Below are 14,541 nucleotides of genomic sequence, written 5' to 3'. Positions count from 1 at the left end.
GGAGGAATTGCTGTTCTGTGACTTGCTGCATGCTGCCTGTTTGACACAGTTTCCATTCTGAAATAGTTTAGTACATCTGTGATTACTTACAGAGACATTATTCCTTTATTTTGAGGCTGTTCTCTGAGGAGCAAGGCTCAGGTGCTCTAAGTACATAATTAGGATAGAACTCTCTCATTGTTGATCCTCTGGAGGCTGGCTAAAACCCACAGAGCTGTGGAGTTATAAAAAGCTGTATTTGCTTATATCAGTTTCTTCAATTTTTAGTTAATGGTTTAAGATTTTGGCCAATTTTTATGTATCAGCTCTGTAACAGTGAGAGATGGGTGTTGCAGAAGAGAACAAAAATGTTAATTGGAAAAAGTCAAGGCAACATTAAAATTGCAAAATAAACCATTCAGTTAGGAAGCTTTGGATCTCACATAACCTCTGAAGCTTTAATTTGTTCCTCTTGTCCCCGTGCCTTGTAACAGTTGTCACATGGTTATTCACTGTTTACCGCACAGCCCTCTTTTTTTTGTTGTTGGTTTTTCTGTGTTTTTGTTTTTTTGGTTGGTTTTGGTTTTTTTCAGCATATGACCTGATACCTTGTTTGATTTCATTGCATTTCAATTCTGTTCTGAAGCTAGAGTGATGAAGCAATTATGTTGTGACCTTTATGTCTTTGTTATTGCTATAGCATCTAAGTGTTCCACAAAAATTAGTGATTTTCTTTTTACTGCAACTGATGTGAAGGACCATAATTCCCCTTTGACATTCAAAGAGCTGAGAAGTAAAGTGAAATTACTCAGTCATTTCAGGAGTATTGCGCACCATCAGGCATGAAACTGTGGAAGAAAGAACGCTCCTGGCTTTACATTTCTCAAGTTCTGTAGCAAATAAAGCAGGAATCCTAAATCCAAATTTTCAGTGCACACAGTCCTGTTTCAGTCTCAGAGCAAGATCATTCTTGCATTGAATCAGGCAACAATCATGTTAGAAAATGCTACCGTGACATCTGTAGCGGTATCTTAATTTAGACATACGGGGCGAGGGAGTCAGACATGACACAGGATGCATATTAAATGTGGACAGGCAACCTGAATCTAGTGTATCCTACTGCCTGAATGCTTGACTTTGCCCTGAACATTCTCCTGTGGTTGTTTGCATGTGTACTTTGGTCTTTAGGAAATCTCCCTGCAATGCCGTATCATATCTTTACTAGACGTTTTGTGCTCCTTGTCTCCCCCTACCCCAAGGCTTAAAATCTGTGAAGTGTTCAGAATTTAAACTTCAGGTCCTTCCTCAAGAGTAAGAGACCCTATTTGTTCTCAGAGGAGATGTTTTGAGAAATTAGTGTGAGCAAAAGAATGCAACTTGTCATATGGAAACTATTTTTCAAGGAAAAACTACATCTGGAATGGTTGTTTGGTTTAGGAAACTTCAGCTCAAATGATGGGATCTTGACAAAATTATTAACGTGATAAAACTGATGCTTAAAGTGGGTGAGCTGATTAGCCTTAACGGACAGCATCACAACTGAAATAAAAAAAGGTAAATTGTAATGTACTGCATATTTCTGAGGAAATCACTAACGTTTGAAGAAAGCAGAAATTGAATAACCTTGCCTGATTTTTGATTTGTCTGAGTCATGTTGCCCTCCATGAAGGGGTCAGGACTGCAGGAAAACCTGTGCAGGTCACAGTGGAGTCGCCTGATTTAGTGTTGCCATCTTTGCCTTCTAAGACCAGGTTTTGTTTGCAGGATTTGGAGCAGTATGCGTCCAGCTACAGTGGTCTGATGCGAATTGAGCGGCTGCAATTTATTGCTGATCACTGCCCACAGCTGCGGGTGGAAGCTCTCAAGATGGCGCTGTCATTTGTCCAGAGAACTTTCAATGTTGATGTGTACGAAGAAATCCACAGAAAGTTGTCTGAGGCCACCAGGTACTAAGAGATCATGGGAACCTGGGGAGCTTTTTTTGACTGAGTTAAGACTGATGTGCCACAGTGGGGGACTTTGGATGTAATACTAGCATGTTCCTTATGCAAATTGTCTTTGCCCTTAGAATTTGATAGCAGTGAAATGTGTGTGTTCAGGCCTAAAGTCTCATGCCTTTTAAAAAGATTAAACACAGAAGACATGATCTCATTCTGAAGTCTTAGTGTTTTAAAAGGCTACAGGTAGATATTGAGGAGACTTTAGTCCTTGCAACTGCTTCAAATATTAATGAATACAGTTGTCTTTCCTTAGGTAGATTATGGAGATGAACCCTCTTCTAGATGATCTTGTGTTCATAAATTAAAACCTTATCTAACTGTTTGCCTTGTTTTGGTTTGGGTTTTTTCCTTTTTTTTTTTCTCCCCTAACAACAGGTTTTCTGTTAAGGGTACTCTTTGATACTTCACTTATCCACCCACACTTCCTGTCTTTGCATTATTTTTGTTGCTATGCATATTTGTTGATTTCTTGTCTGTTTTGCTCTGGGAGTCTGTACCATGTATGTGTGACACTATGTTCATTGCTTTCTTATATGTGAAAAGGACTGTTGGTAAAAACTAAAAAACAAACAAAACCCCCAAGAAACTCAGAATGTGTTTTTCTTTTTAAGATATTGGAAAGTGAGTTCAGTACAGGTAGGTGCGTTGATCTGAGCTGGATGGAAAAAGAAGTTGGGTAGTATCTGTACAGCATAGCCTTGCTATCAAGCCATTGCAGTATAGCTGGGGAGAGAACTCGTAGGCACATGCGCACTGTCCCTGATGTAGAGATGTTTGGTTGGATTCAATGACTCTCTAGAGTCATTAAATACTTTCATAGAAAGTAATAATTCATTGCAGCACAGTTACTAACTTGCTTTCGATTGATTTATAGAACAGGTTGTTTCTTTAAAATTAGCAATTACTTGCTTGTTAATAAAATACCTGCAAAAGATCATTAGGATAATTTTGAGAAGAATTTGTAAACATCTGCGATGCTTATGTTACTGTCTTCACTGGAAATCATACCAGTCTTTTTCTTTCTTCCCACCATCCTTGTTTTCTCTTTGGTCTATTTTGTGTATGCAGTACAGTTTGTTAGGGTAATAGTGCCAGGTACTTAGCAGACCTCTGTTTTGAAAAGTTTGCAGCATAATAGCCCCGTTCAAACTCTTTCCTTCCAGAGAACTGCAGAATACACCTGATGCTGTCCCTGATAGTGGAATTGAACCTCCTCCTCTTGACACAGCTTGGGTTGAAGCTACACGCAAAAAAGCTCTTCTTAAACTGGAGAAACTCGACACAGATCTGAAAAATTACAAAGGGAACTCCATCAAGGAGAGTATCAGGTAAGATGCAGAAGGCTCTGCTGGAGCAAGGAAGAGCATTTTGCTCCTCCAGGCACCTAACACAGGATGTCAACTGCATTCAGTGCCTTAGGTCAGTGTGTTGAGTTACTTGTTTGGAACAAACTGACTGTGTCCCTTTCTGAGCACACAGTTCATTGGTATTTTAATTCCTGTGCTCCAGGAGAGGCCATGATGACTTAGGTGACCATTACCTTGACTGTGGGGACCTCAGCAACGCTCTCAAGTGTTACTCGCGAGCCCGTGATTACTGCACCAGTGCTAAACATGTTATCAACATGTGTCTCAATGTCATCAAGGTAGGAAGGTTTGCAGGAAAAGGTACTTGGTGTCTTTCTGATACCTGCTGTAAAGTCTACCTGTACTTTGCACTGGTTACACCTTGTGTGTCTGCGATGATACTGCTTATCTAAGTAACACCATTTATCCATGCCTGTTCTACACTGTTTCTGGCTCTCTACAGGTCAGCGTCTACCTCCAGAACTGGTCTCATGTTCTGAGCTATGTAAGCAAGGCTGAGTCTACACCAGAAATTGCAGAAGTAAGGTCCTGCTTTTTAACTTGCATGAGTTTTCCCTTTGTTTTCTGTCTCCAAAATTTGTAAAACGATTTCTTCCTTTCCCCTTTACGACTTGCTCCCTATAAGACTTCCTTCATTTTACAGCCTATTCTTCCTCTAATCCAGCCTCCTTGGCTGCTATACAATTTCTTTTGAGATTCATTGTTGCTTTTCTCCCATGATGTATGTAGGAAATCTGACTCATGGTAAAAACAGAGAGACTTCCCATCAGTTCTTGCCATATTTCCCAAGACAAATATGATGAAGTTACCTTGCTGTTGAGATTTGCAAGTTAATTATTAGGATGAAATATCCCAAGGACAGTTGTATTAAAAATGGTTTTCATACTGCTTGCTCACTACTGCTTTTTCTTATCCTTTAGCAAAGAGGAGAAAGAGACAGCCAGACACAAGCAATTCTCACCAAACTGAAATGTGCAGCAGGTGAGTGAATCCTTCAGCTTCCTGTATTGTCTGCCCATCTTTCTGCCTGTTAGCTGTCTGTAGGCCTATTTGACAACAGTGTGTCCTTGGTTTATTTTTTCTCTCAGATTTGGTAGACTTTGTATTTTCTCACCCGAAATGCAAAATTTAATAAAGCTGATGAGATGGAACTGCTGACTTGTTTTTGCCGTTTCTTTCTTCTCCCTAAGTTTCTTCAGAGAGGATGCCTGTGTGAGTCAGCGTAGTTCAAAGGATGCTAGATACTGTCCGAGAGTCTCGTTTCACTTCAATAGTGAAGGCACTAGCAATCATGTGGGGGCCTGTCCTACTCCCCAGATACTGCAATTTCTCCTAATTTGTATGCTATCATAAACAAAGGACTAACTTTTTCTGGTTCCTAGGCTTGGCTGAACTAGCTGCTCGGAAGTACAAACAGGCAGCGAAGTGCTTCTTGTTGGCATCATTTGATCATTGTGATTTCCCTGAGGTGAGGACCGAGAGGGAGCTGTGTGCAGGTCTTGGAGGGGATGTAATTCTTCTAAGTATTAGGTTGTAAAATTCAGATATTGTAGTTATTCTCACAGCGCTCCTGTATAGTTTGGTGGTGCTGTGAACTGTGGGTTGTTTTTTTTTTTTTTAACAAAAATAAAGTCTCTGTTCCTGGATTCTCTAAATTATCTACTCTAGATCACATAGGAATAACCTGTGAGATTTGTGTATCTGTGTAGCTCAATCCAAAGACTGGCTGTTGGAATTGGTTTCTACTCTCTTAGCAGTGGACAATCACTCCTCAGGCTCTGGGTGAATGCCTGAGAGGATGCTGAGTGGTTCCACTGTGTTTGACAAAGACTAACCTTGTCACTGCATGAAGGAAAGGCCTGGGGTAGAATATTTAATTCCAGCCTTCTGCCATTTTAGTAGCCAGGGAAAGCTAGCGTGCGCTCTCTCTCTCTCACGCTCTCTCTCTCTAGCTGTTGTCTCCTAGCAATGTGGCTGTGTATGGTGGTCTCTGTGCCCTTGCTACCTTTGACCGTCAGGAACTGCAACGAAATGTTATCTCCAGCAGGTAAGTGATGCCTTGAGAGGAGTTTGTATGTACTGGATATCTTCTGGGACATGGGGCTTTGGTTGAGAGTGGATTCTGGCACGACTAATAGCTTTCTCATAGAGGAGAGAAAGAATCACTGAGCCTTAGTTTGGCTTTAGCATTAAGTGATGTTTCACTGTCTAAACACAGTGGTTAATCACAGCTAAAATTTTTGTAGTATAACGGAAGTTTCCAACCCAGATCAAATCCAACATCTACATAGCCCAATTTTGTATCTCCATGAGCGGTCCATATCAGATATTAAATCAGAGGGATAGAGCCCTACAGAAGGCAGCTGTAAGATAATTTGCCTTCATGTTACCACTTGTTCTGGTGTATGTTAATTGTATTAATACAACTTAATAATTGTTAATACAACTTGCAGTGTAATCTAACTATGACATATACAAGGTTAAGAGAATTACAGTCTTTGGAAGAGAATGGATATTTGTGTGTCATAGATTGAATTACAGCGATACTGAATTCCTGTCAGCTACGTGTATGGAAGCACTAATTTTAAATTGATGTGGAAAAAGGGTGGTTACCCTGACTTTTTTATTGGCTGATTTGTAGGGTGAGATCCCAAGGTTTGGAAAGCTGTGATGGAGAATTGGGAGCGCGCTGAGAAAGAGTGTGCATCCCAAAGATCTCCCACACTTAAGATATGTTATTTTGCTGAGACAGTTGCATGCCTAACCTACCTATGGCATGCTGTACTTAGTGAGGGCTGTGCTTTGAAAGGGAACACAAAGCTGGCCAGCACAAACTACAGCGCATGCACAGATGTGGCCTGTGTTTTCTGGTGGCGTATCCTGATTTTGACCTATTCCCACTCGTTTTTTCATTTTGTGTGGACAAACACTTCTACTGCTTGGTTTGCCAAAAGTCTCTTGCCTTCCTTCACCACAGCTCTGAAGCTGTGCTGCATCTCTCCGTTCCAGGCTCCCAGCCCTGCTGAAAATGGGCTATTTGGTCTGTTAGGGAGTAAATTCTTGGGATCTTCAAATGATAGTGAGAGTTTGTAACCTTGCAACTTGGAGTGATGGGGTTGTGGGGCATTTAAGCGGGGGGTTCCAATGTCTGATCACTGCCATCTTTATCTGTAGCTCCTTCAAATTGTTTTTGGAGCTGGAGCCACAGGTCCGTGACATCATCTTCAAGTTTTATGAATCTAAATATGCTTCATGCCTGAAGATGCTGGATGAGATGAAGGTGAGTTGCAGGGGAGCAGTGCAGAACAGACCCTAAAAGTTCCCTTCACCTAGCCTTTTGTGAGAAGCAGTGACTGTTAAAAGTAGCTACTAAGAGTGTTCAGCTCTTCTGTGTCTTCTGTTTCCTGACATGGTGAATGGAAATTGGGAGTAGTTTAGCAGCAGAGGGTGAGGAGAAATGGTAAATTTTTAAAATATATTGCTAGTTCTTTTATTCATTCTTGTTTTATGGTATTGTCTTGCTGTAGTGTAATATCCTTAAGGTTTAAGTATATACACATATATGTTTCAGAACATAGAAATAATATATTTTTCCAGGCTGCTTCTCAGCTTCTGAAGTGGTTTTTTTGCACAGGACAACCTGCTGCTGGATATGTACCTTGCACCTCATGTCAGGACACTTTATACCCAGATTCGAAATCGTGCCCTTATCCAGGTAATTGTTCCTGTAATCCTGAGAGGTGGATGAATAGTAAGATAGACCATCTCTTTGTAATTGCTTTGCCCATGGTTTTTCAGAGGGCGGGGAGTACACCTGGCAACTGAATATTTTCTTCTTCCTAGTACTTCAGCCCCTATGTGTCGGCAGATATGCGCAAGATGGCCACTGCTTTTAATACCACAGTGGCTGCTCTGGAAGATGAACTTACTCAGCTGATCCTGGAGGGACTGATCAATGCCAGAATAGACTCGCACAGTAAGGTGAGTGAATCTGAGCCACAGACTGAACAGGTGTACTAAGATTAGAAACTCTCCAGTCCTGGGACACTTTGAAGTTGCATTCATCTGTCATGACTGGTATTTTCAGTAGGGCTGATCTGTGTGTCAGCTCAGACTCCATGATACCTTAGCTTTGTTCCCTAGCACAGAAAGGGCTTCCTGCCGTGGAACTGCGTCATAGCTCCTGTGTACAGTTCTCTGTATTGGTTACAGATTCTTTATGCTCGAGATGTAGATCAGCGCAGCACAACTTTTGAGAAGTCTTTACTAATGGGAAAAGAGTTTCAGCGACGTGCCAAAGCTATGATCCTGCGAGCTGCAGTCCTGCGCAACCAGATACATGTCAAGGTATGGGCATGTTAAATGTGAACTTTGAGACAGTGTTAAGATTTTAAATTTTTTTCTAACTGAAACTATAAAAGTTGGTGAATTGAAGATTCTGGAGGGGGAATGGATTTATTGTGCTCATGATTGGACAAATTCTTAAAATAGTAAATACTAAATATATAAGGGGCAAGTGTTTCTAGCCAATACATTGGCCTGCTTGTACAACACAGAATGTCCTTTAAAGTTTATATGCTTGGGTTGATTCTAACTAATTAATTCTGACTAATTCTTGATACACATATCTTTTATCTTATCAAAACAAAGATTGTTTGAAGTAATTTTTTTTTAGTAGAGGAAGTAAAAAATGCATGAATTGCTTGGAGTATTCCTTCCAGGATGCAGTTCCAGAAGAATGCCCTTAGGGAGGATAGGCCATCTGCCACAGAATGTATTAAATTCTATAGTATATTAATCTCTGTGATAACTAAATGCCAGATAGGATTCAGCTTCTGGGGCCAGCAGCACCTTGTACATAGTAAATAAGAGTGGCTTAAAAGTTCTGGTTTGACTTTTTTAGGAACAGTTCTTGTGAACTGTAACTATAGAAGTTGTAAAGGCAAAGCTTTTGCAAAGCCATCATTATTTATGAGTTGGGGGTATGCTCTCCCCCTGCTGTTATCCTGCTGTGCTTCACCTGTGCTTCATTTGGTCTCTCAGGAAGCACTCTGCAGGATATTTACACATTACTAACTAGGATGTGTTTTGGTCTTGTTGCAGTCTCCTCCAAGAGAAGGTAGCCAAGGGGAGCTTACTCCAGCTAACAGCCAGTCCAGGATGAGCACCAACATGTGAAAAACTTCGTGCACTACCAAAAGAAATGGTCCCTCCAGGACTGTACCCAGTGTCTCACCCACTAACTGCTGAGCTTCACAAACTGTCCCTGTCTCCCTCACTTCTTGCTCGGATTGAGAGGGTCAGGGCTGATGGTGGATAATAGGAATATTCCAGTAACTTTAATTCTCCTTGAAAAGAAATTCTTTCTAAAAACAGCATCCCTGCCATGGGTCATCATTTCAGTTTTGGTAGAACATCTTCCTCCATTCTCCTTCTTCCACCACTCCAGGAAGAGCTGTCAGGTTATTCATACAGATGCTGATTTGAGAGTTTTTCAGCTGCTATTAGTTTTCTTGTTTCGAAGCTGCAAAAATAGTGTTAAGTTGAATGGACAGGTGTGATCTAAGATTAATTTCGCGGGCCTGAAAGTATTGCCTTGATTCTGAGCAATGCTGAGCTTTCTGTTTATTCCAGATAAACTTACAAGTGCATTGCTCTCAATTATGGAGCTAGAGTTCTGATGGGAGAGGAGATTTCCTCTGAGAAACTCTTAATGATTTTTCACCTATACCAGAAAACATGGCACTGCTTCCATGCATTCAGTCACAGGCCTTTATTTTAGGGTGTTATGTTTACCTGGATCCAGGTTCTTTCTTTCTGGTCTCTGTTTTCAAAGACCTGTTTCCTGATGTGTTTCCCACTTGTGCATGACCTGGCTTTGGGGTCCAGTGTTATCATAGCAGTAAATCTCTACTTCATGCAAATATTGCTGCTTGTCCAGTCTTACTGCCGTAGTGTGTGATGGTTTCCCAACATGTGCAACAGTTGCTTCTGGTAGCTTGGATAAATGCCATAAAATACCACTCATGTCCTGTGGAAGAGCTGAAAGCAGCCAATCTAGGTGCCTGCTCTCCAGGTGCATTTATTCTGCTTTTCCTTTTATAAAGGGATTTAAGGTGGCTGCCCAGGTGTGTGCATGTTCTGTGTTAATGAAAGGAGATATGCACTGAACTTTCTGAAGTCACTGCAGCCTTGCATTCATCTAATCCATAAGGCAAGCTAAGAATTTTGATCCAGCCCTGACTGGTCTGGCAACTGACTACAGATGTTACTGTTAATGTATTAATGCTTTTTTTTTTTTTTTTTTTAAATAAGTTGTTACATCTAGTGCATTAAACAGCAGGATTAAAAAGCTTCTGAGTATTTGGAGTTTTGTGTTAAAGTTGGGTTTTAGGTATTTTGATCTCAAGCCATTGATTTTTTTTGCTAAGCTTGATGATGTTTTGTAGGACATTGTATTTTTCTTTGTGATCTGGTTGGAGGTGTAGCTTGGCTGAACTCTGAAGAAAGTGCAATTTGAGGGAATGTTCTAACAGCAAAATTCCTGGACTGCATTTGCACAGCTGCTAAATGGCAACAATGCTCTCTCCCTCTGGCTTTCTGTGCTTTTTATGACTTAGGTGCTGAAAATGGAAGCAATAGTTCCTGTGAAGTCTTTGGTTAAATGTCTTGCATTTGGCATGGAAAAATTCTCCCATTTTTGAGGGGAGAAAGGGGAGAACTAGTTAATCAAGAACATTGAGTCGGGCATCACTGATTGCCAGTTTAGTGAGAAAGCCAAGTTGAGTCCTCAGGTAAATTGCTGTACATCCTTGTAGAAATGCTGGGAAAGTAATTTTAATGCCTTCTGCTCATGCTGAAGGAAAGACATTCAGTCCTATAATACTACTTAAACCTTCTTGCTTTCTTCCTAAAATGGGTCACTGATACCGTTTCTAAGAAGAAGATGTTATGCTCTGCTCTTGAAAAGATGATTTTGCAACCCAATTAAGTGCATCATGTCAGCTGGCTATCTTTTCTTAGGCACAGCTTCCACTCTTGATTTTATTAGATTACTTATGTTCCTTCCTGGAGGCTTTCTACTGGAGGAATCCTCAATTGTAAATGGACGTCTTCAGCACGCTGACTTCAGAGTCTCTGCTCTTCCAGACACTAGCGCTGGTCCGCTCTCAGGGAGTGGCTGGAAGCGCATATCCTTTAGCAGTGGAGCTAAAGAGGTGGCAACAGCGTTTTCCAGCTCTTGCTGTGGCCCGAGGCAGTTCCATAGCTGGGGCAGAGGTGATTAGTTTCTTCTCCTCAGAAAAAAATGCTTACAACCTCTTTTGGACAGATAGAGCATTTCTCTTTTATTGCTTAGTTCATTGGCACTGTTCAAGCATAGTGTATGCTTTTATATAGACTTATTGGCATGTAACTCTTTCCTTTAGCTTGTGAAAGAAGCTGCTGTTGCTTTAGGATCTTGTAGATGTGAGTCAGGGCTGTCCAGGCATATTTCTTCTAGACATTGTTCAATGCCTGTGTCAGTCCTAACTACCTGCCAGTCTAAAAATCAGGAAATACAACACAGCATGGATATAGTTCTGTGTAACTTGCATTCATAAGCAGTTTCCCCCAGTGAAAGTTTATTCTTACCTTAAATTTCTAAGTAATTTCCCAAGTAACAAATGGGAAAATAGTGACTCGTGTAGAATGAATTTTGAGTGATTCCCTGGGACCACCAAGGTAATTCAGGGGATGAAGTTTTGTGGGATCTGTAGCATGTTGGCATTCTAGGATATGTTCAGAGGAACTTATTAAAGTAGATTTCATCAACTTGTGCAGCACCTTTTTGTCAATGAGGAAGGAGATGCCAGTGGTAGGCCATAATTGATGGTGTCCTCATGCAGTGTAAATCCTGCTTTCTTTACCTGACCTAGCTAGGGATAAAGGGAAAATAGTTGGAAAGAACCTGGTTCTTTTGGTGAAGGCAGTTTTCATTAGCACAACTAATTTTAGTGGTAATGTAGAAACTGCCATTATGAGATTTGTGTTGGAGTAGTTGGGGATGGTTGGTAATTATGTGGCCAGAACTTGTCCAGCATAGTGATCTGTGTTGCTAAGATTTGTAGAGAGAGGTCTGTAAGAGGGGGAGATTATATTACCGCTTGGACTGTGGCTGGGTACAGCACCATCTGTAAGCTACTGTCATCTGAGAGACTTCAGTGGATGAGGGAGACAGTAAGAGAGTTCTGTCTTTGCCCTATGTCATGCATGTATGATATGTACATTGGTTTCTGGGACTCTGCCATAGCGGTCTCAGCGTTGCTTCCAAACTTAGTTGAAATTTCAGCTTTGTTCCATCCTCTAGACAGCTCCCAAAACTGCTGCTGAATAACATATTATTTCTGATAGATGCAATGTAATATAAAGTTTCAGAAAAACAAGTGAGGAAACCTTAATAGCAGCAACAATGCTTCTGACAAAGACCCATCATGCATAGGTAGAAAGTGCTGGTCAAGTATTGATTTTTAATATTTTTTTTTTAAGAGTAAAGTCTCAGCCATCTTAATTTAGCTATTTGAGGTTCTTATGCCATCTCCTTAATTACTTTTTATATGAAGCAGATGACAATGGGGGAGCAGTGTGATCCACAGGACAGTGCTCTGTATTTTCTTGTGCCACCCCCTTGTGAGAGCTGAGACTAATACAAGTCAGCATTTCATTTTTTCAGTAGTCCATCAACTGTGAATTTGCAGTAGGGTGAAAAAACACCAAACTGGTATGGAACTGACTTCCACTTATCTCTGATGCTGTTAGGGAATAGGAGATGAATTACTCTCTGGTTTGCAAAGGAGCTTTGTACTTCAGCTGGTATTATTTTGGCTTCTGTGTTCCTATGGATCTGTGAATTCCATTCAGCGTTTCATACGGTCTGATAGAACAGCCTAGCTTTAGATTATCTCATAGGATAACTTGTAGGCTACATTAATTAGATAGGGAACAGAAACTTGCCAATAGGGTATGTCAACCTCTAAGAGAAATGTATGAGATTCAGTAGTTAGAAGTCTGGTAAATTCATAAGGCAAGTAAGACAGTTTCTTGACAGCAAAGAAATAATTCAAGTTTCAGCTTCAGTAGACTTATTAAAAGCTACAGACTGAAGGGCAGCTGCATTAGCAAGAGATGGTCTAATTCAAACAAGAATTCAAGTGGCAAGACCTGAAAATCTGTCTTACGGGGTAGATCAGGCTAGGTAACCTTGTTGTCCTTGGTCCCACAGGTATCACTCTTCCAGTTCTCTAATATTTCTGCAGCTATAGCTTTGACTATTGTACTCCATGTGCCTGTAGTTTATGCAACTGTGAAGTCTATGTGTACATAAAGTTTGTACCCTGTAAATACATGCTGAGATCCAGGGTTTTCAACCTTTGTTTTCATGTACTACTTGTTTGGGGGTTTTTTTTTGGGTTTTTTTTGTTTTTTTTTAATTCTCTGATATCTCATAAGCTGTTTGCCAAATAAAGGCAGTTGGCTTTCTTTTTGTCAGGTGAACTACTACTACTTTTCCTTGTGTGTGTCTGAAAATGGACTTAGATACAGGAATCCAATCTCCCTCAAACCCAAAGACCGAGGATCATTTTCACCATCATTCTATATGCAGAGCACTGCCTGTTCCTCCCCCTACTGCCATTAAAATTAAATAGTGGATATATTTTTGAGGGCCTATGAAACAGAAACAAAATAGGATGTTACTTTGCTGAGTTGGCAGGCTGCAATTTTTTTATTAGAGATAGATAAACAGGATAATTAGTATATTGCCTAGCCTGAACGTAATCCCTACTTAGTGTAGGTGCAGGTGTGCCCAGCATGAATGGTAAATGGCTTGGCTTTACTCATGTTGTAATACTGCCTCCTAATTCACAAGCATTGTTTATTAAGAAATTGATACACCGGTCATTTTTACCTTATTAATTGCAAGGTTATAATCTTCTAGAATGTCTGTTGAAAGTTCAAGTGACAAGTTTTTTTTTCCATTAGCATGGTGATTTGTAGTTACATGCACAAAGGGAGTTTTGTGTTGCAGTGCCTAACTGAACAGTATTCCAGTCCTGTGTTAGGAGCACTGCAGTCTTCTGCCACATCATGGGACAGGAGCTAACAAGATAAGCTTGCATCTAACTGCATTGCCTATGAAGAAATGCCTTGGAAGAGGGGGTAGGGACAAATATGCCTTAAATACTAATTCTGTATACAAATGTGTCCGTTTTGGATTCTCAAGTATAAGGCCTTCCTGAATTTAGGAGCCTAAAGCCAGCTTGATCCTTTCTTCACACTGGTAAGTGATTCTGTGATGAGACTGTACTCATGAGAGATGTGTTCTAAAATCCCACTGTGTGGTTATGAATATAACCTGAATCTCTCACACAGCACCAGCCCACTACTGTGTCGTAACAGTGGACGTTTCTCACGCAAACAGCTTTTCTGACTTCATAAATTTTCTCTGGCACAGTGAGCATGAGAACGAATGAGCTTTCTGATGTTTTTGGGAAACTGTGTAAAGGGGAAGAAGGGGTCAGCTAAGCAGCTGGAAATTCCATGGTAATGAACATTTGGCTTTTTATTAGAAGAGGGGCTTTTTGAACAGACCAGGGAACTCAGAATACTTGACAGCTTTAAAGTGTATGTCTGTGCGATGGAAGAAGTGGACTATTTCCACAGGAGGTAGGAGACATGGTTTCAAGTTCCCATCTTTAAATAAGGCAGAGAAGCATTTTTAAACTTGGTTCTCCCACACTATAATCACTGGACTATTTGGCAAATGCCACACCCTTTCCCTCCCCCTGGGTTTCTGTGCTAGTCCCAATTCACAAGGCAAGCTAGAGTAACACCTACCAGCTTAGTGTCTAAACTTACTTTGAATACAGGGGTAGTCAGAAATTATGAAAGCTGCTGAAAGTTTTGGTTAACAAGCTGATTAAGGTTGGAAGATGCTATTCCCAGAACATCATGGAAAATATTTTGTTCAAGTAATGAGCAAATGAAATGGGAAGACTCAGTAGGAGAGTTTGAACTACTTTTATTGTCATAATCTGTAGAAAGCCACAACTAAATGTTAGGCAGCATTTAAGTCCAGCCTCCAAATGGATACGAAGTTCTTACCTCTTGTGGTCCCTTCTAGAGGACTTAGCGTGAATGAATGGGAACCGCTAGATAAA

The 14,541-nt window shown here is 40.6% G+C and overlaps 1 protein-coding gene across 3 annotated transcripts in view; it reads left to right on the top strand.

Annotated features, from left to right (window-relative positions):
• Positions 1–14,331, top strand: part of GPS1 (G protein pathway suppressor 1) — a 30,220-nt gene extending 15,889 nt beyond the window's left edge. For all 3 annotated transcript variants that reach the window (XM_072881221.1, XM_072881219.1, XM_072881220.1), the window contains 12 exons: positions 1,744–1,925; positions 3,143–3,307; positions 3,489–3,624; positions 3,789–3,866; positions 4,267–4,327; positions 4,729–4,814; positions 5,299–5,393; positions 6,521–6,626; positions 6,981–7,061; positions 7,190–7,327; positions 7,559–7,693; positions 8,450–14,331. In XM_072881221.1, coding sequence (XP_072737322.1) covers positions 1,744–1,925; positions 3,143–3,307; positions 3,489–3,624; positions 3,789–3,866; positions 4,267–4,327; positions 4,729–4,814; positions 5,299–5,393; positions 6,521–6,626; positions 6,981–7,061; positions 7,190–7,327; positions 7,559–7,693; positions 8,450–8,524 — 1,338 coding nt within the window. In that variant the 3' untranslated portion in view covers positions 8,525–14,331. The remainder of the gene's footprint in view (positions 1–1,743; positions 1,926–3,142; positions 3,308–3,488; positions 3,625–3,788; positions 3,867–4,266; positions 4,328–4,728; positions 4,815–5,298; positions 5,394–6,520; positions 6,627–6,980; positions 7,062–7,189; positions 7,328–7,558; positions 7,694–8,449) is intronic.
• The last annotated feature ends 210 nt before the right edge of the window (positions 14,332–14,541 follow it).

The sequence above is a fragment of the Ciconia boyciana genome, chromosome 16, assembly GCF_034638445.1.
Source record: "Ciconia boyciana chromosome 16, ASM3463844v1, whole genome shotgun sequence".
Lineage (NCBI taxonomy): Eukaryota > Metazoa > Chordata > Aves > Ciconiiformes > Ciconiidae > Ciconia > Ciconia boyciana.
This window is presented reverse-complemented; position numbering and strand designations above follow the sequence as displayed.